The 26,387-nt window shown below is 46.7% G+C and overlaps 1 protein-coding gene across 1 annotated transcript in view; it reads right to left on the reverse strand.

The window, feature by feature from the left end:
- Positions 1-1,466: 1,466 nt before the first annotated feature.
- The window catches only part of LOC149344228 (uncharacterized), a 38,247-nt gene continuing 13,326 nt past the window's right edge, over positions 1,467-26,387 (reverse strand). The window contains exon 3 of the mRNA XM_089547182.1: positions 1,467-1,631. Coding sequence (XP_089403308.1) covers positions 1,467-1,631 — 165 coding nt within the window. The remainder of the gene's footprint in view (positions 1,632-26,387) is intronic.

Consider the following 26,387-nt stretch of genomic DNA (forward strand, 5'->3'; position numbering starts at 1 on the left):
CGAGCTGTTTGCGAATATGACGAACAAGAGGAGAAAAGTCTTCGTCAATGCTGTAATCTGTCCGTTTAAGTTTTTTTCCATTAGCGAGGATCCTTTCTTTAGTTCTGGACGACGTGAATTTTACAATGATTCGCCGGTTTCGATCTGTCGAGTGGCGCCCAAGGCGATGAGCCCGCTCGATATGACTAGGAAGAATGGTGATATCTAGATGTGTAGAGCAGTGACTAATGACCGTTTCCTCTGAATCCTCAAAACTTTCAGAAGGATTAGTGTCAGGAATGTTGTAAAATATTAGGTTATTACGGCGAGAGCGGTTTTCAGCATCGTCTACACGCGCTTCCAATCTCACGATCGGTTGGCTTATTCGGTAGTTAAGGTTTTAAGGCTGTCTATTTCCTAATTAATTGCAGAAAGCGTAGCGTAATGAGATTCCAGAGCAGTCATGCGCTTGTTTAAATCGGCTAGGGTGGCGTCAGTTGTTCTGAGCTGTGTCTCAATGTCCTGCAAGTCAGAGATTAGGGTAGTTTGGCCAGCTGTTAATTTCTGCAGTTCAGAAAGTATGGATGGTTTCAGAGTTGTTCGGCGCAGGGTTGGTCTCCACGTCACCCGACAGGAGCAGAAGCATACGGATGGTGCGTAAGCATTCAACAACAACACTGGCGCAGCACTGCGGGCTCGGCAGCTTCATTAGTAAGTAATTGCTGGTTTTCTTAGCATAAAGAGAGAACTTATTGCCAACCTGCATTGCGAAGAAGAACGGATTAGTAGACTGTGCTTTCACACAGCTACCGAGCCCACAGGGCGGCGGTGAAAGATGCGGCCCTTTTATAGCCGGCGAAGTCATTGATGACGATGTCGATGACGGTAGCCATCCTATGTCCGGGAGGTGATATTCCAGCGGCGGCGCAGGCAAATCCAGTATCGGTGGCGAATTTCTTCCAAGATAGGTGCAGTGTTCATCGCCGGTGAAGAACACGTGTGATGAATTTCCAGGGGAAACAGCCAGCAAAGCGGCAAAGACCAGTTCGACGGAGACGGAAAGTACCTGCATTGCGAAGAAGAACGGATTAGTAGACTGTGCTTTCACACAGCTACCGAGCCCACAGGGCGGCGGTGAAAGATGCGGCCTGTCTATAGCCGGCGAAGTCGTTGATGACGATGTCGATGACGGTAGCCATTCTATGTCCTGGAGGTGATATTCAATTCAATTCAATTCATATTTATTTACCAGAATACTGGACGGTCTCCAGGGCTAAAAGTTGCAGCCAGCAAATTGACTGGGCCCTGGAGCCGTTTACAAAGGCAACAGCAGACGTCGGTTCCGAGCAGCACAACAAAATATTCACAACGCTATGAACAAAAATGTACAAGGAAATAGAGACATGATAGAATATTTGTCATTGCAATCATACTCACATTTACAACTGTGAAAAGTGTATTTACACTTTTCACAGTTGTGTGAAAGTTTATTCACACTTTGCCAGCGAAGGCGCAGGCAAATCCAGTATCGGTGGCGAATATCTTCCAAGATAGGTGCAGTGTTCATCGCCGGTGAAGAACACGTGCGATGAATTTCCACCGGAAACAGCCAGCAAAGCGGCAAAGACCAGTTCGACGGTGACGGAATGTGCCTGCATTGCGAAGAACGGATTAGTAGACTGTGCTTTCACACAGCTACCGTAGCCGTAGTAAATTAAGCCGTAGCCGTAGTAAATTCAGTAGTAGCGGTAGTTGCCGTAGTAAATTAGGCCGTAGCCGTAGTAAAAGTAGCCGTAGTAAATTAATTAAATAGCTGGAACCCTGAAAGATACATCTGCAATGACACACCCCCGCCTCGGCTGTCCCGCTGATTGAAATAGAAATGTCTATGTCCAGAGAGCACCAAATACTCAGAATCTTCATAGTACCAAGTTTTGGTAAGCATCAGCACATCAAAGTTAATGCCACAGGAATCCAAAGCAACAGTAGGTTGTCTCATTTGGAGCGGACGGACCGTGCGCTTTAGTGGAAACATTTAAGGCACTTTGTTGCCTTTTTGCTTCTTACGATATGCGCAAGTTTTTCTGGGGGAATTCTTTTATTAATTATGGTTCACTAGAAAGCACACGTTTTCATGGCCAGGCTAAAAGCTTCAAGCTTGGTGGCGTGTTTAAGCATTTCCCGGGCTTTCCTCCCATCGAAAAATCTCATATGAATTCATAGGTGTCTCATATGATTTCATATGTGTTACATATGAGCTATATGTGTCAGATATGTGTCTCGTATGAACTCCTATAAAGCCCATATGAGTTATATGTGCCAGTATATGTGCCTCATATGAACACTATATGCTTCATACGACTTCATATGTGTCACATATGTGCCTTGTATGGACTCACATGTGTTCCATATATGCCTCGTATGGACTCATATGAGCATCATATCAGCCATATGCTTCATACGAGTTCATATGTGTCACAAATGTGTCTCGTGTGAACGCGTATGGGCTGCGTACCAGGTCATACGCGTCACAAATGTCACGGATGAACACGTGTGCTGCATATATAGTAGTTCACGCGCTACGTAAATGTGTCTTGTATAGACTTATTACATATGTGGCATACATCAACTGACACGCGACACTCGTGCGCACACAAGAGCTCCGATATGCATCCTATCAGCTTACATCAATCTCGTGCGAAACAAATAGCCGCTGATGAGTGCCTCTTATAGAGTGGGCCTTGCTGTTTGAAACACACGGAAAAGAAGGGATGAACAAGCAATTAACAAGTGCCCAACCAACGCATAAAAAAAAACTCTTGGCCTGTTTCACATAATTCTCTCCTTGATTATTTGCTTGTGCCTTCTTGTAAACGGTAGCTATCCAAACAGTCTGACGGTCGGCGTTTGCAATGTGCTTGGACCAACGTTCAGCTAGAAGGCAAATATTGCCTTCTGTAGCTGTCGTAAAGCTACATAGCGAATAACGCCAGGTATTTTCTGCCGCCGCGGTGGCTCAGTGGCTATGGTGCTCGGCTGCTGTCCCAAAAGACGCGGGTTCGATCCCGGCCGCGGCGGCTGGAATTTCTTTGGAGGAGAAATTCTAGAGGCCCGTGTACTGTGCGATGTCAGTGCACGTTAAAGAACCCCAGGTGGTCGAAATTTCCGGAGCCCTTCACTACGGCGTCTCTCATAGCCTCAGTCGCTTTGGGACGTTAAACCCCATAAACCAACCAACTAGCCAGGTATTTTCTTGCCAGAGCTTCCGATTGTAGTTATCAATAGGGGCGCAATGATAGGTGATGATGAAAGGAACAGGCGCTGTGAAAATTAAAATACATACAAATATCACATCTTTCAGTGCTTATCACAAAGCACACCAGAATGCACAATATCAGTGGAAGTGCAGTCGGCTATAGTTCAGCTCCTTAAGCCTGGCAAATAAGCATTTGACCTCACACCTAACCATCGAATTCCAAAGTAGTGGGAAGCATAGCCTAAGTCTTGTCATGAAAATATAATGCGAGTGTTTTCCGTGTCATCCGTGGTGTAGCCGCAGTCTAGGAAAACATGTTCAATTGTCTCCGGCTGCTTACATAACCGGCAATTTGGTGTCCATGGGACAAAGATTCTTTTTTCATGGAGCCAGGTTTTAACGGGTAGTGTATTAGATTGCAATTTGAAAAAGAATGTTTTCACGGTCGGCCGGACCGGCATCTTTTTCATCCGTTTTAAAATATCCTGCCCTGGGCCTCCACGGTAAGGTGCACGATACAAAGGTGGCGGCAGCATAATATCAACCAGATCCTTATACAGCTTCTTTTTGGGAACGTTATACAGGTATTCTAGTGAAAAACGAACTTCCAACAACCTATATGAAAGGACAACCTCACGCAAATATCCGTTTACAGCACCACACATGTTTTCAAGCGGTGACACTATGATTCCGGGGAGCAGCCTTTGCAAACGCATTTGCATAACAGTTCTCAAAAATATGTCATTTTGATCACGAAGGAAAATAAAGCGCGACACCACTTGACGCAAAAACAAAAGAGCACCCTTATGGTATCAGATTTCTACCAGTTGATCGCAAAGAGGTACCCTGTGACTTCTTAATGCTTCTTGGCCTCCACAGCTTGTGGAAAACGCGAATGCAAGTAAGGCATGCGGATATAAACACTCGTAGTACACGTGAGAACTTTGTTGAAAGTGCTGTTTATCTGCAGGAATGTTACCAGGCGCAGCGTGACCCACCCCAGTGGGTTACACTACTAGATGATCCAGTGAAACAAGAAATTTTAACTTCACCCGTATCAGCTCACGTGTAGCTGAAGTGTTCTTATTGTTTTCATGTAAATCTCGAAAATAAAGAAAAAAAAGGTCATCCGTGGGTGTCCTGCCTCCCACTTTCTATTCTGGGCACACAATATTAATTCCCAAAAGCAAAGATACTAATCGCTAGAAAACTGTTGAGGGATATCGTCCAATTTCCCTCTGCAATGTTCATTATAAAATTTTTGCCAAGGTTCTTAGCAGTCGTCTGCAGCTCGTCATAATGGACTTGATAGGTTCCCATCAGGTATGTGGTATTAGAGGCCGCAATATTCAAACACATATCCATATTGCACGTTCACTATTAGAGACAGTATCAGATGAGACAGGCCAAGTAGCTCTGATTCAAATTGACATGGCGAAAGCGTTTCACAAAGTTCGGCACGATTTCTTGTTCGCGGTCTTGGAGTATGCAAATATGGGTGACGTCTTGCTCAAAGGCATAAGGCTGTGCTATAAGAACTCCTATACAAGGGTTATTGTTAATCAGGAGCCAACGAAACCAATACCACTAGAAGCATCTGTTCGTCAAGGATGTCCACTGTCTCCATTGTTGTTTGCCCTATATCTGGAACCCCTCTGTTTCAGTATAATTAACAGCGCAGCTATCCGCGGTTTCTCTCTATCTCAATGTGAAGTTAAAGTTTTAGCCTACGCTGATGATGTCGCCCTCTTTTGTTCTGACAAAAAGAGTATACTTGAGGCTCTAAACTTGACTAAACAGTTCTGCGATGTACCAGGCGCGGCTCTTAATTTAGAGAAATCCAAAGGCTTTTGGTTGGGTTATTGGGGAACTAGGCCAAGCTAGTTCGGAGGCATATGCTGGGACTGTTGCCCTCTTGAGTACCTAGGCGTTCCGCTGCACCAAGTTCGCAACAGTACAGCCTACTGGGATTCACAAATTGTAACTCTACGGCGGCAAACACAGGCTATGATGGGTAGGGAACTCTCAGTGCTTGCGAGGGCACAGGTCTGTAACATATTTTTGTTTGCAAAGCTCGCGTATGTCCTTCAAGTCCTCCATTGTGCGAGGAGGAAGGTGCAAGCAATACACAGAGTATTTGCAACATTCGTGTGGCGCTCTCAATGGGAGCCCATGAGGCGTGACAACTTGTTCCTTCCCTTAGAGGGTGGTGGAGTGGGCCTTGTTCACCTGTTCGTACATCAACTTGTTTCCCGTTTTTTCTTTTTCAAATCGGCAAACCACCCGTTTCTAGTAGCTTTGCTCATTAGGCGGCTTAGTTTTCATTTGCCTTACTTATTCGCACCGACTGTGCAGGCTCGTGAGGGGACTTTATGGGGATTCCTTAAGGAGGTTGCTGACACTTTCAATTTCCTCACTGTGCGCTTCTCTTTAGCCTCTGTATAGCCTCTCGAGAAAACAGATGACCCAGGCCCTCACTGAGTCTTTGTTCCCTACACCACTGTATCGGCAGCCTTATCTGGGGTCTTTGGACATCAGTGTTCTAAAGCGTGTTAGACGGATGTGCATTCAGGCAGGCGCTAAAACGTTCTTTTTCAAACTACACGCAGCGACGCTGCCTGTCAAGACATTTCTTAATGGAAAGGGGATGTTTGTACCCTGCAATGTGAATTGCCGTCTGTGTAACGTGCCTGAGACAATTGATCATTGCTTCATCCTGTGCCGTGATGCCATGTTCTTTTGGGACATACTACAACGAACTCTTAAGAAGGACATTCAAATTACACCATACACTATTAGATTTCTGCCTGTTGACAAAAACTCTGTTGTGCCTTATGATCTGTTTATGTTGATGGGACTATTCAGTCTTTGGAAAAGCCGTATGATGGACAGACATGCCGAGCCACCAAGATCGTCTAAATCTGTGTTTCGTGAACAGTGTGCTTTGGTGAGGAGTGTATATGCTGCACGCGAAGAACCTCCAAGCTGGCTGCCGTGCCTAGATGCATGTGTGTGCCTCCCTTGATTTTGATGTTTTGATGGGGATGCAATGTTGAGTTAGGGCTACGGCGGGCTCCTATTAAGCAGCCCGGTAACTTGAGACGCGAATCAGTCTGATTGAAGTTTTCTTCCTTTCTACGGAAGTTCTTCCATGCAATAAAGAAAAAAAAGTCATCCGTAGTGTAGTGGTTAGTGTAGTTAGCTCTAGATCTACAGGACAGTGGTTCGAATCATGAAGGACACGTAGGCTTTTTTTTTCGTCCCCAATTTTGTTTTTACTTTCTTTAGTCCACTAACTTCTATGGAAGCTATTTTATTGTTATCTGCTTTTCAATTCCCCCTCAGCCTTTCCCATTACTTTCCCAATAATTGTAAACGAGACACATATGGCACATATGAAACATATGACACATATGTCACATATTCCATAATCTCGTATGAACCAGACACATATGACACATATATATGAGATTTTTCGGTAGGGCTGTAGGGTTCTTGCTGGAAATGAAAGATGCAGCATAGACTACAGGGTCTGCACATTGTGCAAACTGCAACTAATATTTTACTGTGTACATTTTTTTTACCTTTTCTTGTTTTTGATCTTCGCTTCTACTGCCAACGATAGCAGAAAAGTTTTCCTAGTTTATTAAGAGTCAAAAGCAAGACTTCTACCCCATATCTGGTGCCTACATCCTCTAGCCGGTGTGAAGGTTCAGGTCTTTTGGTAAGTTGAACCACCTGTTCCTTCCAATACAGAGGAAAAGAAATGTGCGGCAATACCGTACGTTTATCAATTGCCCCACCGGCTAAAGCACGTAAGCAGTAGATATGGGGTAGAAGTCATGTTTTCGGCTCCTAATAACCTAGGAAAAATTCGCGCTATCAAAGATAGAACACCCACAGAACAAAAAAAAACGAGTAAAAGAACCTGCTAAGTAAATCATGGGTTGCAGTTTGCACCATGGTCAGAGGGTGTGGTCTATCTCGTCCCTTTTACTTGAGGCAAGAGCATTATAGGGCAAACAGAGAAATGCTAAAACACGCGACTACGCCAGCACAACACGTCTTTCAAAGGTTCTCGTTGTTCCAACCTAGCTTCGCATTACATAGATTGTTGTCCTAACAATTGCAGTTCCTTAAGTTAGTAGGTGGAGAACACAACACTACAATAAAATACAAAAGCGATCATTTGTAATCAGAGTGGTAAGTATTCTTTTAAATTGAGTTGAATCAGTGATGCTAGTTAATGATGCGGGTAGGGAATTCCATTCTTTAGAGGTTAGCGGAAAATATGATTACGCACATGTCACTGTGTTACAATGAGGCACTGTGACCTTGTGTTGATGATCACGACGGCGAGAAATGAACGGTGCCGGTTGAATCCATCGAGAGCGAAGTTGAAAATAGGAGCAGAAAACCTTATGGAATAGGCAGATGCGGAAGTGCTTACGGCGGGTAGCTAGGGGCAGGAGGTTTAAAGATCTTTTCATTTGGGTGACGCTAGATGTACGATGGTAATTGCCTAAAATGAATCTAGTTGGACGATTCTGGACAGTTTCCAGAACCTGTGTCAGTGAGACCTGTCCAGGGTCCCATATGGATGAAGCGTATTCCATTTGCGGTCGTACGTAGGTCGTGTATAATAATGATTTTAACGAAGATGGAGCAAGTGTAAAATTTCTTCGAAGATAACCTAGCGTTTTGTTTGCTTTAGATGCTATATGTTCTACATGAAGTTTCCAGGACAGGGTGTTAGTTATAGGTATGCCAAGATACCGGTACGATCTTACGCTTTCAAGGGGATGACTGTGAAGAAAATAAGGAGGCCAAGTAGTATTTGAACGTGAAACTCTCATAGATTTGGATTTTTTAATATTTAGTTCCATTTTCCAATTATGAAACCAGTCTAGTATGTTATTAAGATCGACCTGGAGAGAACGAATATCGGAATCGTTAGTTATTTTACGGTAAATCAAGCAGTCTTCCGCAAACAAACAAATCCTAGAGTTAACAGTAGCAGGCAGATAATTAATATAAATCAGGAACAGTAAAGGGCCAAGGACAGATCCTTGAGGAACCCCAAAACAAACTGGCACGGTAGAAGAATGAGTGTCATTAGCGTGCACAAACTGAAGGCGAAAAAAAAAAGAAACGCGCGAATCCAGTTCAGAACAGAAGGATCAATATTTAGAATGCTGAGTTTATATAGAAGTAATGAATGGTTAACTTTATCGAATGCCTTAGCGAAGTCGAGAAATATGCTGTCTGTGGAAAACGCGGAGTCTAAGTAGTAGTGCAGATTATTAGTAAAGGAAAGTAATTGAGTTTCACAGGAGAAATTTTTCCGAAAGCCATGCGGAGTCAGAGAAAAGAAGCTATTATCTTCAAGGAAATTAACAAGGTGAGTGAAAATTATATGTTCTGGAAGGGGCTTTACTGGCAAAAAACGCTTGGCCGGGACGACCAGGCGGAGCAGCGAAATCGCACGTCCAGGCTCGAACAGTCAGCGCTCTCGTCTCGCGCGACGCGCTGGCGCTCCAACTGTGGGCGCTGATCGTCTTCTTCTTTACAGTCGGCCCCCCGGGGAAAAAAGAGCCATCCTGGCGACTTAAGGGGACGTCAGTACGCATGGGTCGTAATGTGGCTTCAAGAGAGACACATGGGCTGTCTCGCGCCCACGTCGTCGGTGATCTGGCGAAGGCGTTACAGGCTCGATGATGTAGGTAACTGGGGAAGTACGCTCCAGAACACGGTAGGGCCCATGGTACTTCGGAAGCAGCTTGGAAGAGAGGCCAGGTGAGGCAGGAGGAACACGGAGCCATACAAGGGATTGTGGTAGAAAAGTGTCATTGTCATGCGTGCTGTCGAAGCGGTATTTTTGACGCCCCTGGTCGGCGGATGTGAACGCCCGAGCAAGCTGCCGGCACTCTTCAGCGTGGCGAGAGGCTGCGGAAACAGTTGTGGATTCCGAGGAATCGGGCCGGTAAAGAAGAATGGTGTCAAGGGGGACGAAGGTTCACGCCCTTAGAGCAGGAAAAATGGCAAAAAACCAGTTGTGCTCTGAATGGCAGTGTTGTAAGCGTAAGTGGCATAGGGTAGTACGGCGTCCCAGTTGGAATGGTCCGCGGCCATGTACATTGAGAGCTTGTCACCTAACGTACGATTAAACCGTTCTGTCAGCCCGTTAGTCTGCGGGTGGTAAACCGTCGTGGTGCGATGGTGCACTGCTTTAGAAGGGATGAAACGACTTCGGACAGGAAGACACGTCCACGGTCGCTCAGAAGTTCACGTGGCGCTCCGTGGCGAAGTATGAAGCGGTGCAGGAGGAAGGCTGCTACATCCCGCGCAGTAGCAGAGGGAAGGGCAGCGGTTTCGGCGTACCGTGTCAGATCGACAGCGACAAAGATCCAGCGGTTTCCTGTAGCCGTGTAGGGAAGCGGTCCGTAAAGGTCAATGCCAACCCGGTCGAAAGGCCTGGATGGGCAAGGTAGAGGCTGCATGGTGCCAGTCGGATGGTGGTGACTAGGCTTGCGGCGTTGACAGTCTGAGCAAGAACGGACAAATTTTCGGACGTAGGTGTACATACCGCGCCATTAGTAACGGAGGCTAAGACGCGTATAACTTTTGAAAGCACCGGCGTGAGCGGCTGCTGGGTCATTGTGAAAGGCGGCGCACACTTCGGAACGTAAGTGTCCTGGGATCACAAGGAGCCATTTTCGGCCGTCAGAGATATAATTGCAGCGGTACAAGAGCCCATCGCGAATCTTGAAGTGAGCAGCTTGACGGCGCAGTGCTCGTGGGACCGAGGTGACGGAAGGGTTCGAAAGCAAGTTGAAAATAGAACCGATCCATGGGTCCTTGAGCTGCTCGATGGCCATGTTCGTCATCGATAAGGAAGCGCAGTCTACGCGGGGAGGGCAAGCAGGTTCAATTAATTTCGCAGTTAATTTCCCGCACGTTGTTTGGGGCGGGCCAATCAGATCATCGTGGAAGGGAAAAAACTCGATCTCGGCTCGAGTGCAGTCAATGACGGCGTGATGTTGGGAAAGAAAGTCCCACCCTAAGATGACGTCATGAGAGCATGAGGAAAAAACGATGAATTCAATGATGTGCAGAGCGTCCTTAATAGTGACCTTGGCAGTACAGGCGGCCAACGGATTAATCAGGTGCGAATTGGCGGCTCGCAGCGAAAGTCCAAATAGCGGTGTTGTCACTTTGCGCAACTTGCGGCACAGCTTCTCACTCAATACGGGTACAGCAGCGCCAGTATCAGTTCCATTATTTTGCACGGTATTGATGTGAGAGAGATGGGTCGATAGTTAGACGGGTTCTGTTTGTCTCCGGCTTTATGTACAGGTATGACCTTAGCAGTTTTCCAGTCCTCGGGTAGTAAGCCATCATGGTACGACTGTGAGAATATGCTTTCCAAAATGATAGAGGTATACTGAACAGTATTCCGAAGAAATTTGCTATTATTGCCATCGATTCCGCTAGAAGGTGTTTGTTTTTAATTATTAATGATCGGTATAATGCCATGAGAGTCACACACAATTGGATCCATACAGTAGCAGTTACACGATTGGAGTTTGGGATGGTGGCGATCAACGAATGAGGAAGAAAATGACTGGACAAAAGAGTCGTTCTACATATACATGACCGTCAGTATAGTTTTAGACCCATTTCGCTGCTTCGCTCTCCTCATTCATTGAGCATAGAAAAGCAGCTAGCCGCTTGGTACCTGGCGTGCGTAACCGCACTCTGAGGCGCGGGGGCTTGGTGCGAGAATTTACTGCAACAGCTAAAATATAATGTGCAGGCTGTTTCACAGTATTGACGTTTGGAGCATATGGTATTCATTTGGGTGCAGTTGTATAACGTGGACGCTGCATCATGTCCAGGTGCGAAACGTGGATGCAGTTTTGCCGCAACCTCAGCCTGGAGAAGACACCGTGCCAGCTGCGAGACCTGAGGGTTTCTTCCAAGCACTTCGGACCGTCTGCGTATCTGCGGCCAGGATGGCTGCGTCACGATGCTTTGCCTTCTAGATGAAGGACTGGTTGTATCGAATATCCTTGTACTTCTCTGTAAACTGCACTTCATGTATGTTTTAGTTTGATTAGAATGGCTTCAAATTACTGTGGTTAGCGACAAGAAGCAGGTCTCGAGGTTCTGCGCAGGCCCTCGTTGAGCACGTTTGTTGCTGCTAAAACTTGTTTTTAATATTGTCATGCAGGTGTAAACATAGCTGCTATATTCTTTCAGTTGAAGAAATGAAATGTGAAGAGTAGTGTCAGTGGTCTATGCCCCGTGTGTGTCTTAGTGCGCCCATTTGACGTCATTTTTATCTCAATTGAAATTGTCATAGCATGTTTTCTGTACATTTAAATCTTCCAACTGGCAACATTTGTAGCACTTCAGGGCTTTTTCCTGTCTGCACTGGGTCTATTGACCTGATTAGCCAGCTTAAACAGTGGTACTCTTTGTGCTGCCTGTGACATGCGTTTCTAATGTGCGCTTTATCACTGTATTCGTTTGGTTGATGTAATAAACCATCAATATGAAAACGATATTTGTCGTACACTCTGTTGTGAACAGTGCACACGCGCCAGTGCTTTGTGGATCATACCTAGCTATACTCAGAGACCAAGTACTTGTAAAGATACTTGCACCAGCATTTGCGCTGCGAATTATGCGTGCCTAGCCTGTGTTTAGGGTTGATGTCATTCTACGCTGCCTTCTTTGCCAGCAGCATTCATTGGGCTTCCAATTGGTCATAAATAAGGATATGACTAGCAGGAACTCGAACACATTTGACTGGCAAAAGTTGGCGCGCGTTGAAACGCAACAACCTCCAAAGGGCGTGGTCTCGAAAATCCGGATTCGACAAAAAAACTGATTTATAATTCGCGCGAAAAGCATACGTATGAGTGACGTCATTCAACGTCACTCATACGTAGGTTGCCTGCTAAAATAGGGGCACTGGGGTGCCCCATGCGCCGCCATTTTTTGGACGAATGGGCGTCTATGGAGCCTTCGCTACCATGGTATATCTACCTTGGAGGAGGTGAGAGCTTGCTTTGGTAGGGCGGCGACGCCGTTCACGAAGTTGCCGCGGCATCGCGGCGAAAGTAGAAGTCCAAGCTGCGCGGAGCATCGGGTTACATCACGCCGCAGCGCAGGGCGCAGAAAGGGTAGAGCGGCGCCGCGGCGGCACCTTCGAACAGCCACGTAGAGGTAGGATTAGCTAGCTAGCATAATAATAAGAGCTTGATTCTCCATATAATAAACCGGTGTTCACTCGAACTACGTGGAGGAGGAGGAATAGGAAAAGCAGGTAGGTTGCGATCTTTCAGTGCTTTACGATCACTAGGAATGTTGTCAGTACTTGTGAACTATTTATACTGCAATTGTACTCTTCACATAGCTTTAAGTACAGTGCAACCAATTTTTTTTCGGGCATGTTAAGCAGCGCTACTAGCCGCACTGACACCTTATTTGAAGAAGTTAGCGCCAAAAGAAACGGACGAGGGACAGAAAGAAAGGACACATAAGACATTCACGAGCGCTAACTTTTTCAGATAATGCATCACCAACTAGCCCGGCAGCTTGCTCTCCTGAACAGCACTGATACGCTTCTGCTTTAACGAGCACCGTTCCAAAGCTAGCACGCCTCTACACGCCCAAAGACTAGTTCGCAATGGCAATGCCCTACTGAAAAAAAGTTCTATGATGCAATAACCTCATAGATCATTCATCATAGAATATCATACAATCTCTATGATATCATACAATCTGTATGATATATCATACAGATTGTTGATATGTCATACAGATTGTATGATATTCTATGATGAATGATCTATGAGGTTATTGCATCATAGACCTTTTTTCAGCAGGGACATACCTGCAACTCTTTTCACCCTTGTGAACCGTGGGTTCAATGGGAGTAGCCCGATCAACAAAACTCACAAGGCATGAAGAGGTACTTTTTTCCAGTCCTTTAAGTACCGGAATTTGATTTCATCCTCGGTTTGATAGCAGCGCAAATCTGCGCCGCACTGTGCAGCGACTAAGGCAGGTGAAGGTTAATGCCGCGCGAAAAGATATAGAAGAAAGTAATCAACAAGTGGAAGAGGGCGCCGGATGCCAACTGATTTATTTCAGCAACGCCGCGTCCTTTATGCGTACACCATAGCCTTAATAAGCAAGGCATGGAAACACAAAATAACGATCTGTACAGGGTAAAACACACAAAAAATGTAATACGCAGGTACAGATAATTCATTACAAAAGTTAACAGAGTGCATTCGTTGTATGGTAGACTACATGTGTCGTTTTTAAGAACCCAGTTATGCGTATCTGCTCCCCGCGGAGGCACATATCGGAATGCCTAGATTCCTTTATATATCAAGCCTCAACAATTTATGGTTCTTATTGTAAGAGCATCTGTCACATTACTTGGCTCATTGCGCGAAAACACCCCCGTCATTTGAAACTCGGGGCAGGAACGCGTGACAGAAATGCGACACGCGAATCACGTCATCAGCTCTCCTGGAGCAATCAGACATCGAAGTTCAACCGGTAGCGTTTTTGTTGAAAACGTTGCCGCCGGTGTCGCCGTATACGCCCAGCCAGGACTTGAAGTGCCACCCGTTGAGCTCAGAGACTGCTTTGGGAGCAGACAGAGAGAGAGAGAATCTTTTTAACAAAAAGCAAAAGTGAATCTTTGCGGCGTTTAAAAATCGCTTGCATGCTACTCTGCGCGGGGAAGAGAATTTGGGACCAAAATTTTTGTATGGGCTAGTCGGTGGCTCATCTAAGGAAACTAATATACAGCGCAAAAACAGGGACAGCAGAGAAGACACAAACAACAAGATTGGCGCTGAGCTAGCCACTGAACATTCATTGAAACGGCAGAGCTTTAAATACAGACAGGCCCTCACATTTTCAAGAAGATAATGACTCGCCAAAAGATTGTAATGCCAGCATCAAAACCACTTCAACAGATATCAAACAGCCCGAAAATCACGGAAGGCATGTGCAGCTACTTAAATAACCAGATGAATCATGAAAAACAACATAACAGGAAGGCTGAGACACGGAAGTCATTGTGCGTGGAACATGCAGAGTCAAACGCGTTAAAGCAAAACAACGATATAACACCCCAGGAGCCCCCAACAACAACAGAAGTAAAACCTAAAAAAAGGTATTGAAAAGACCGACAAGGAAGTGAGAGAAAACAATACGGGAAGACAAGGCACCCATGAAGGGAAACCTAAAAACACAGAGGCGGCTAACCAATGCTACCGTCCAGAGACCCGATTTATTTCTTGGATAAGGCAATCGATGGTTTGCTCACGCACCAGTCACCTCCCCTGGATATGAGCCAGGCCTCGATCACTTCCCTCTGGCGTTGGTTCCTCGCTCTGGCCTTAATTTCGGATTTTCCAAACATAGGCTCACATTTGAAGTCGCAATCGGATCCGCAGTCATACTTGCAAAAGCACTTCCTGCATTTCTTGAGTGGTCCGCCAAATGTTCGCCCGCATTACCATTCACACACGGTCCATGTTCCGCTAAACGTTCATTTACACCTCTACTAGTCTGCCCTATGTATGAACCAGCAGAAGAGGAATCTCGTACACGAGTCCCGTGAAACAGCTCATCAATTGCATCGCATGTTTGATTCCGTAATTATCACGCCCTTTTGTCTTGGTCATCATGCTGCAGATGGTAGACAGCTTGCACGGCACAGAAAATACTAGATTAATCTTGTACCTGCTGGCTATTTTCTTCAAACTGTGCGAAAGCTTGTGGTAGTACGAGGTGACGTGCGCAGGATTCCTATCTTGCTGCCTAGCACGCAGTTTCTTGGGCTTGAGCTTTTGCAGAATGCCTTCTGATACACTGGAAATCACATTTGCTGGATACCCAGCACCCCTCAAACGCCTGACTTCGCCCTCAAAATTTTCCTTTGCACAATGCTCACAGCTTTTTTCAAGGCTGACTGCAGGCTATTACTAACAATCGCCCGTTTTACAAGCTTGGAGAGGGCGCCATCATAGGGAAGGGGGACTTTTCTGGAGCGAGGGTTGTGCATACAACATATGCAGCGTTCTGAAAAATAGATGCATAAATCTAGGTACTGGTGTGGTTGTTCTGCGTTCGCTCCGAAGTGAAAGTAAGGCCACCGGATATATTTTCGAAAAGGATTATAATCGCTGGAATATTCAGTGCGCTTTCACCAATAATGAGGAAATGATCCACATACCGGAACACCTTGGACACGTTTGCCCCAGGAAGGTGCTGTGCTATTCGTTTGTCCATCGCTTCGAGACAGATGTTGCTCAGGACAGGTGCCAGGGACGACCCAATGCATATGCGATCTTTCTGAACGTAGTATTTGCCGTCGAACTGAACAGTTGACTTCAGGTAGCATTCCAGAACTATGAGGAAGTTGTCGCGCTAAGACCGGTAGCATTTTGGAACCGAACCGCTCCTTCCTCCTCTATCTTGTATCTGATAGCCCTTAAGAGGCCCGCATGTGGCACTGAGTAGAACAGATCTGCTATGTCGACGGAGAAGGCTGAGGTCCGTATGTTCAGTGCCTCTAACTCTTTGATGACGCCAGCTGAGTTCTTTATGAAGAAAGGGTCTTCACTCCGAAGGCTATTAAGGGGACGCTGAAGGAAAATTCCCACTTGGACCTGCCACGTGGCATTTTCCGTTACAATAGTTCTGAGAGGACACTCTGGCTTGAGTGATTTGCCCGTGAAGAATACTTCGAGCATGTGAAGCTTCGCTCTCTTCACCTTTTTCTCTAGGGCACCCAACCGAAGGCTACCCAGCAGCTTCCTTGCGGCGCTCTTTTGTTTCTTTTGTATAAATTTGATGCATTTGTAGTTCTTTTCGATGGCATAATTTGCCTTCAAGCGAAACAGGTCTTTCGGCATAACGACGAACCCTCATTCCTTATCACTCTGTATGCAGACAAGGGAAGCTTCTTTATGTCTCTTCGCGATCTTCGTAGGTGGAGGTTTATTTGGCCCTACTGCCGTTGCGGTACGTATAATGCAGTCAACTCCTTGCTCAATGATCCTGGCCCTATGTTGTTTATCCGCACGATCTGCAATGCCTCTCATCATGGCGAGTAGCTGAGGCTTGCTTGCCTGGTGTTCATAGCTAAATTTCGGCCCTTTTCTTGACTCCCTTCCTACATCGTCCGGAATAATGGCATCCCCAAGATCCGTTACCTGGTTCGTGAGAGGAGAGTAATGTCCACTTCTGCCTGGAAGGCTCTCCCGGACATGCTGCCAAAGGAATTCAGTGGTTTATGCAACCAGCTTCTTATAGTCTTGGTAGCGTTTTCCCGCCAATGATGGAAAACCATGTGCTTCTACGTGGAGCTGCAGCCAGTCTTGAAGCAAGCGCACCTGCCGCCATAGTTCGGAATTCAAAATTTTCATGATCCTCTTAGCGTGTCCCCAAGATGGTTGAGCAAGTCCCAACATTGCCTTGATTTCTCCGGGTACGAGTTTTCGTTGAGGTAAAATGGCAAGGTTCTCCACTTGTAGGTTGTGATGGCGATGAAACTGACACAAAAAATGCCCGCATCTTGCGCGGCCACATGAGAAAGAGCCGAATGTACGAGAAATGCAATCGATCAAAGTTTTGGTATGGGCTTGTAACAGATTGTAATGCACACATTTATTACTTTCCTTAAGATGAGCCAAAGACTAGCCCGTACCAAAATTATAATCGATAGCAGTTTTCATTGGACAGAATGCTACAGTGTACTGGTGTCCAGTAATATGTTCGGCAGTGGCTTGCGACAATACCCAAATGATGTGAATACCCGATGTCAAGGAAACGGCCTGATAATTTGTGTTATTCAGCAGGTTCGACAGGATGTACAGAGATGCTTTGAAGTCCATAAAGATAACCCATTAGTCGGGGGTTTGGCGCAGGATAGAGCAACAGCTTCCAATTACTGCCGTGAAGCTCATCTCTCGTAGAAGATATCTTCCGCTGCAGCCGGTAAGAAAATACATGGCTTGCTGAGGGCGCTTAAAGGCCACAGGAAGACGCTTTTTGAGTGGTTGAACCATCGGGGAAGATGTGGGTATGCTGCATATCTTCCTCGGTTAAGTAGGCTTGAGTGAATTGCAGAAGCGCTGCCTGTGGCATGCGGCTCTTCGCATTCACACCTGGAATAAACCGCTTTACCTTTAGAGGCAAGAGTGTTCAGGAGAAAAATGACAAAGGCAGACGTTTCTGTGGCTGATTAATAGTGGGGAAGGGAAAGAGCTGCACCGCTTGGCCATAGACAGCGATGCAGTGAGTTAGGTGGAAACGGTGTAGGAAGTGCTTCTTCCCTTGGATGTCATGGTGGAGGTGGGTACGCATAGTTTCCTGGGCAGCAATCACATTCCACCCGTAGGCAGCCTGCTTCCGCTACTGTTCGGGATTCAGAGCAACCCTCTGGGAGGCCAAGGCATAACCACAGGGAGTTGTTCCGTGCGGCCTTGGGAATCTTCTTCCTTGTTGGAGATAATCTTTGAAGTACCGGTGGGCCATAGCGCAAGGTTTCTTGAAGATAGGCTTCCTTAAGCAAAACCACTGAACTTCAGATGCTGCCCTACCGTGTTCCCTACATGTACCCAAAATCTACTGATGCTCACTGATCTCTCGCGAAGTTTTTTGAACTGAAGTGATCACGAAAGAATAATGTCTACCACAACACCTAGTAATTGCTGTGATCGTACATAAGGTAGTCAGCGTCCACCCAAGAGCCGCAGATATCGAGTTATCGCTTTTCTTGTAAAAGCCATGATAAAGCTCTTCTCTGGCGACAGACGAAGACTTCGGGGGGCCAAGTACATCGAGATGTGCGGTAGCGTTCTTTGTAGACGTTGCTGGGTAACTCAGCGCGAACTTGACGCGTTGCTGATGCAGATTTCATCCGCATAAATCGTTAAGCGTACGCTTCGCGGACGGATTCTTAAGTCTATAAGGGTCATATTGAACAAGAGAATTATGATTACCGCTTCTTGAGTACACCCCTCTGCATTGCGTAAAAGAGTGTTGTACCATTTGGAGTACTCGTAAAAATTTGTCGTTCTTGTAAGTAGTGTCCAACCCAATTGCAGAGCCTTCTTCCGAGGCCAAGACTCACCAATGCTGCGAGAATTGCAAGGTGAAAATCAGTAAAAAGCGGCGTCGATATCCAGGAATCCGGCTTTAGAGATGTACCCATCATGAAGGTACTCTTCAAGTGATGAGACGAGGGCGATGACATTTTCAGTCGTCGCAGACCTAGCTGTTTGGACGGAACCCGTTAATTTCTTGATTATACCAATTTCGGCTTTCGATGCACCAAGTGATGTATTTGCACATCATTCGCTCCATAAGCTCGCCTATGAAGCTCAATACTGCGATGGGCCTGAAGGATGCGTACTTTCTTGGCTGCTAACAAGGTTTCATAAAATTTCAATTCAATTTCAATTCAATTTCAAGAGGCACAATTTTTGCCAGCTTTCATTATGTGAGGACTGACCGGTCATCTAGTAAGAAATGTAATATTCCAGGAGTCGAAGACGGGAGGTGGGGGGTAGCTTTGCGATGACGTCATAGGTCACTTCAACGTGACCGGGTAACGTGCGTCTGGTTGAATCGCAGTAGCTATGGATAGCTCATTTGTGAAAGGCAGGTCCAACGCTGGCAAGGCTGCCTGTGGGATGCCTGATTGACTATCTTCGGAAAGTGTTGAAGGCCGTGACCCGCTGACAGTAGTCTGCAATATTGTTCTGAGAATTATTTCAGCTCGGTTCATGCAGAGAGAGGGCAGCGAATGGGGTGAAGCTGTTGGAGTGGCGTACGCATACCTCTAACGATACACCAATTTTTTGTCAGTGGTTGGTGTACAGCCAGCGCAGAACAAAAGCCATGCCATCTTTGCCGACTGAGTTTTCTCAGATAGCGCCGACTGTGTTGTTGTGCCTGTCGGCAAGCACGGATGACTTCAATGTTTTTTTTTTGTGCGCATAGAAAAGGCGCGCAGGCTTTGAAATTCCTCATCGTTTGAAGGATGCCTGTCACTTTTAGCTGAAATTCGTGCACTCTATCTCATGCAATGAGCCGTTGTCGATCCTAATTCCTCATTCCGGGTTTCGGCAGTAATTGCTCAGCTTGCAGCGTAATTGTATGCATCCTAGTCTCTAGATTTCTTAAGGAATTTCCATGGCGCCGTCTGCGCGCGGCCAGCTGATATGAAAACTGGGTAATGGCCACTTCCACGTTTTTCCAAATCGGTGCACCAGCCAAACTTTTGGGCAAGTGAACTTGTTACAAAGGTCACGTCGATGCTGCTGGTAGTTGTCCGGCCTCGGATTCCGGTTATGCTGCCATCTTCTTTAGTGGCTCAATTGAATCTATTGAGAGTAGTTCTGCAAGGTTGGCTCCTCCGGAACACGCATGTGAGCTACCGGATAATTCATTGGGAGCATTGAAGTCTCCATAAATAATATGGGGAGAGGGAGTCGTTGCTATTAAGTTTACAAGCTTCGGAGCATCGATTGTTTTGCCAGACTCAAGATGTACTACAAAGAGAGCGTACACTTGTCTGCCAATTAGCGTTTCCGGCGCCCATGTATTGGTTTTAAATGAGACGCGGAATAGCAACCAAAGCCTATTAGCCATCTGCCAATCTGCTGCGTCAACTGGGCGTTGTGAATGTTGAAAGTGGTACCCTTGGAGAGGGAAATTTTCCTCCATGTGCAATTCAGTGATTATTATGAAAGGGACGTGGTACGCTCGCAAGAGCTGCCGAAAATCGGAAAGCTTCGAGCGTAAACTGCGAGCATTCCCGTGGAAAATTGTGCATGAGCGAAAGGTGTTGTGGATACTTAGGTGTGATGAAAGTATCGCTGTTGCAGCCATGATTATTGATGTCTGATATTAGGCCCCTGCGGAGCGTAGGAGCTGACACCAACGGCTCTAATGAAAAGGACAGCTTCTACTTGTAGGAGAGCTTGAGGCGAAGGGTTACCGCGCAGAAGAGCCTAGATTGCTGCAAACAGCATCGGAATCAGTAAGCATGTGATGTCTTGTTCAGTGCTTCTGTTTTGCTGTTTTTCAGTGATCGTCCTGTCAGGTTGCGGCACCTTAGACTGAGAGGGAGAGTGGCCGTTTGTCGGGGCTCGTGTCGAATTCTCCGACAGCGTTGAAGTGGGCTGTTTCTTTTTTTTTTGCAACTGCCGCTGCTGCATATGTGTTTCTAGCTCTCTTGTCTTGTTGAGTTGATGCATTTTGGTTGAGGTCTGGCGTATTCGTGAAAACCGCCTCAGGGTTAGGCGATGACCTATATCGGCTGGCGCATTCCTTTGAACTGGCTCCATACAGCGTGCACGCGTAGCAGCTTTCTTTTTTGATGCACCCAGCGTATGAAGCAGGGTGCGGGCCATTGCAGTTCGCGCACTCATGTTACCATCTCAATGTGCATTCCTTGTGGGAATTGCGGCCAGCACAGTCTTTGCGGCGAACAGGGCCAGGGCAATGTCTTGAGATACGGCCATTCCTCTGAAGTTTGTAGCATTGTGTTGCGGCCCCAACATATTCAGCTAAAGGGTAACTGCAGAATCCAAGTGTTGCCTTTTCGCCTCCTTGCTGAGACGACGCACTGGTTGTGAAGGTACTCGGTAGGTCTTCATCTAAGTAGGTGTCTGGGACATGTTGAGTTTTTGCATAATTAGCCATGTATGAGTAAGGAACGCGGGCATCCAAAGCTATTCCAGCCAGTTTAATGACGGCGCGCAGGCTGTCCACGGAGTGTAGTGTTGAAGCTGTAAACATGAGGCTTCCATCTTTGTTAATTTGATGGCCGGTAATATGTTTCTTGAGCCGACGTTACAACTGCCGATCCTACGACGTTGTGGTTCACTTCCCAAAAGCTTCCTCTTTTCATGGGAGGCATGAAGAAAATAGGATCACCAGGAGCTTTTATTGTCTTGCAGGATACAACCGTGAAGGATGCCTGGTCTATCTTCTCTGTATTATCTCCCAATGGCTGGCAGGAGGTGGCTTGTTCCTCGCGCAGACTCTTGTTTGCTGAGGCCAGGTCTGTTACCGGAGCTACAATGACCACCGGAGCAGTGGTTGCCACTGCTTGCTTCCATGAGTGCAGCATAGCACAGCAGATGGGGTTGTTGCATGTCGGTGCGGGTGCGGCGCCGAGCACTGAGAGAAGCGCTAGACGTTCTTCCGGTGAGCAGGGAGCCCCAGGTCGTTGCACGAGGAATATACAAACCAGAAGTGATCTAAGAGTACTTAGACTGAGAAGAAACGCTCACGATTAGGCACTGAGCTCAGAAAGCCTGTGCGCCAATCGTCGTCTTCCTCTTCCTCTGCGGACGGTGAATCGTGCGCTGTGAACAGAGCGACATGATTCAGCAACACGCTCTGCGCCAAGAATTACTCTTGCATTTTCACATCATAAGAATTGCTTGGCTGGCCCCGTATGGAGAGTCGTGCGCTGTGAACAGAGCGACATAATTTAGCAACACGCTCTGCGCCAAGAATTACTCTTGCATTTTCACATCATAAGAATTGCTTGGCTGGCCCCGTATGGAGAGTCGTGCGCTGTGAACAGAGCGACATAATTTAGCAACACGCTCTGCGCCAAGAATTACTCTTGCATTTTCACATCATAAGAATTGCTTGGGTGGCCCCGTAATTTTCTCGCTCTGTATCTTTGCCGATAAAAGTCGCTATATAAAAGGTATATTTACGTTTCTGGCAAGCAATGCTCTGGCAGGCGCCCTCGTTGATTATTCTTCAACAAAGACTTGTGCTCACAAGATTTCTTGTTACACCATCCGCTTTTCTGGTTAATGTAAACACAAACATGTGAGGGGAACCTCGTATATAGTTTCACAGTGGTGCTGAGTGAACTGCACCTCATTCCTGGTAGCGCATTTTTGGGGTCAGCTCATCATAGAGCGAATGTTTGCATGCTTAAAAAAAACACACGCTCAGAACATAACGACCACTAGCTTTCTTAATAATGCGCACGAGAGTGTGCACGTACGGAAAAGATCGATTTAAAAACCCCACTCCACATGCTCCCGCTGATAGATAGCAGCAAAGCCACCATCTTAGCTGTGGCCCTTGTTTGCTCTGGCTGCATTCGCAATCAGAATGTAGTGCGGTGTTAGTGGTGAACTAGAAATAGTAAAGGCTTATTACGTAATACATTTATCATGAGCTAGAATAAATGCGCTCTTATTGCTCACTGCATGTTGTCCCTCTATCGTGCCTTAGACCAATCGGCCAGAAAACAATTGCGGACGAACACGCCTGTCTCTATTTTTTCCTGCGTACTACTCCGAGCCTCTAACAGTGCTGCTACTGATGTTGGCGATGAAGTGCGCACTAGTACGCTGTAGATCTCTTTCGTGGAATTTTTCGCGTTAAGCAAAGCGATTGAGAGGCATCACTAGAGGCTTTCAGAGGGTGAGAGCCGCACTAGGAGCTGCTTTGAGAGTTGGGGGAGCTACTGCGACGGCGGTAGGCGGTGTGCATTCTCACTCGAAACTTTGGACTTGAAATACTGCACGAAGCGATCAAATCCCGCTTGTGATTTTGTCACAGAAATCAGCGCACATATGGAAACTCATCTTGGCGCGAAAGGAATCTCGCCCGCACCTGCCCTATTAGGACCGAGAAGCTTAGACGGCTCATGAGTGGCGCGGACAGGATGTGTCACGCTTTCATCAATCCATAGCCAATACGCAATCCAATCCAGAGCCATCTAATAAACCAATTCATAATCCAATAAGCAAAACCACAATTCACAATAACGTCCATAATACGAAAACCCCTAACTCTACAGTTCGTGCTTTTTGGATTATGAATTGGATAGTAAATGAAGCAAAATAACAAAATTTCGGTAGAGGCGGGATTCGAACCCGGGCCTCCGGTGTGCGCCATGACTTTTTTTTTCTTTCATGGTATTTATTGCACATGGTTCTGTACAGAAAAGCTGTATATACATATATATATGTGTGTGGGTATACATGCACACAAAAAAAAATATACAGAGCACATAGGTAGGCGCTACGTGGCACAAATATGACAGAAAACACAACAGATCTATAGGACTGGCAAGGATATACAGCGCATCAGGAGAGGAAACCAATCCGGTAAAAGGTCCAAATCTTTGTAAATGTCCGTTACCTGCAGCTACATTCGGCTAAAATGAATTATGGGCGAAACAACAAGTTCAACATTGCGGTCTTGCATGCCGTTTTCCAAAGGCTTTCCAATAAGAAGAATCATGTCATGGGCTTTCGATTCAGGTTAGGGAAAGAAAGGTACCGCACACTGTAGGAATTTACGAGAAAATCTTTCTGCAGCGTCGTCTGCAAAAAATCCAAAAACAAAATCACGTCTTTCCTCTCTAATACAATGTTCAGTTATTTGAGGCACGTTGCACAAGCGACAGTTTTCAGAAGACACAAAAATGCCACATGTTGACAGGTAGAGTTTCGGTGTGTAATATGTAGAAAAATATTTTGTTGCAAGGAGAAATTGGCATACTACGCACTCGCTTTAAAACATCATACCCATGAGCCCAAAGTAGACCGAACTCTACAATGGGGGCGGGAAGAGCGTCGTTATCAAGTCCCTGCACAGATTTTTGGACAAACAGAATATATATGTGCTCATTTGAAAACCCAACTGTGAAAAAAAAAAAACCACGGAGGCATAAACTTCCTGCATAAAGCCTAATAAACAGAGGCGTTCAGTAAAATTGGAGAAAACTCTGAAGATCGGAAGTAGATTGGTATATTGGTTTATTGGGGTTTAACGTGCCAAAGCGACTTAGGCTATGAGGGACGCCGTAGTGAAGTGCTCCGGAAACTTCGACCACCTGGGGTTCTTTAACGTGCACCGACATCGCACAGCACACGGGCCTCTAGCCTTTCGCCCTCATCGAAATTCAGCCGCCGCGGCCGGGATCGAACCGGCTTCTTTCGGGTCAGCAGCCGAGCGCCGTAATCACTGAGCCACCGCGGCAGGGAGATCGGATGTAGAGTCATGAAGTTAACCTTCAAGAATGATCTAATAATCGGATGGTAACAATCACGAAAAAGAAGAAACGGGCCACCAACTGTCCCGCATGCAGGTGCCATAGGCCCAGTCCTTCTGCACAAACAAGCCTGAAAAGTTTATCACTCCGCATGAGCTCAAATTTGGAAGACCAAATAAGCATCGAAAATATACAGTAGAAACGCTGTATGTAACGTCTGGACCTGGAGTACATAACAAATTCTTGTTGCCAGAAAGGGGTTGCAAGCCTGGGCTGGATAAAAAATGAAAAGCCGATGCGGGACAAACATCTGAGCAAAACGCTCGACAGCGGAAACTCGCTCTCTGTAGTAGTGCGCACTTGATTTCAAGGCATGAGGTGAAGCACCCAGAATAGGCACACGAGACCATTCTATTCCAGCATACAGGGGCGGAGTTGCACCCGATGAACCAAACCACAGGCGAGAACTTTTGAAGCGATTCCTTTGAGCACCAGAAACGATGCCAAACCTATCTATCGTGGACAACAGATCATATATGCTGGGCTTGTCAAGGCAGAAAAATCCAAGATCGTCAGCATATGTTAGCAATTTGACTTCATTACCCAAAACAGGGAACCCGTGAATGTTACTGTTACGCAAAACACTCAAGCAAAGCGGTTCCAGGTAAAGAGCAAAAAGCAGAGGAGACATCGGACAGCCTTGCTTCACGGAAGAGCGGATTGCCACGGGGTTCGAGAGCTGGCCATTAATAATTAATCGTGTTGAACAGTTGCTGTAGCAAAGTCACCCATAAGTACAGTAGAACCCATGTTTGCTCGCTCTAGAAGTGAAAATAGAAATGAATGGCGGACAGGGTCAAATGCTTTCGCAAGGTCGATCTGAAGCGCAGCAAGCTGCTCATGAGAGTTGGAAGAGTATCCAAGAATCGTACGCGCAGTGTGAACATTACCCCCACTTTGTATATTTCAAATTCAAACGCGTTGCCTTCCGGTGCCGTCCTCATAAACCTAAGCCTCCCACCTGCACCCGTTCTCTCACTCTAGGCCATCGCGCCAACCAATGCCCCCAGCACAGCGTTCCGGCCAAGTGTCATCGCTGTGCTGCTCCTCTACCTGCTGACCCTTACGATCATGTGTGTGCCCAGCCCTGGTGCGTTCATTGCCAGGTGAACACCCACCCCTCCCTCGACCCCACTTGGCCCTTCATCCTTGCTAAGCAACGCGAGTGTGCTAAAGCTGCATACCTCCGACGCATAGCTTTGCGCCGGGCCACTCAAGCCACCACCCCCTCCTCCTCCCCCTCGTCCTCCTCCTCCTCCTCTAATCATGAATCTCCATCATCTCCGATCACGTCACCACCAGGCTCCTACGCCGCCATAGTTAAAGGATCCTCGGTGCCAGCGTCCCTCTCTTCCACTACACCACCCTCTCCATCCTTGACTGACGAGAGCCGCTCCTTCGACCTCCGGCTCGCAATGCTGGAGCGCCAGCAGCGAGAGCAGCAGCGCATTTCCCACGATCTACAACAGCAGATACATGCCTTGACTCAAAACCTCCAGACAACCACCTCCTCTCTTACCTCCCAGCTTAGCAAGCTAAATGAGCACCTTGCCACGTTCACCACTCCTTCCTCCAGCGCCCAGCTCGCCCCTTTGGCTGACCTTGTCGAAACCACCCACAGGCACATCACACTCGCTTGGTTCAGCTGGAAACTTCGGTTCTCCAGATCCTTACCACCCTCCAAGCACAATCAAAGCAATTGGAATCATTCGCATCTATGCTCCAATCCGTCCATGAGTCACTGCCCCCGGCAAAAAAGAAGGAACGCGTACCATCGCGTTCCTCTCCACTATAATAATGGCATTTGGCGAGGACCTCGAGATTGTGCAGTGGAACTGCCGAAATCTTTGCCACAATAAGACCCCCCTCCACCAGTATCTACTCACCCGCCCCTCCCTACCTCATTTTCCCCTTCTCCAGGAGACCCGGACGGCCCGCAATGACCCAGGCTACCGCGCCTACCATGCCACTACGGCCACACCACTTGCGTCTATTTATGTACGC

The sequence above is a fragment of the Amblyomma mixtum genome, chromosome 5 (genome assembly GCF_055824585.1).
Source record: "Amblyomma mixtum isolate Tamu chromosome 5, ASM5582458v1, whole genome shotgun sequence".
Lineage (NCBI taxonomy): Eukaryota > Metazoa > Arthropoda > Arachnida > Ixodida > Ixodidae > Amblyomma > Amblyomma mixtum.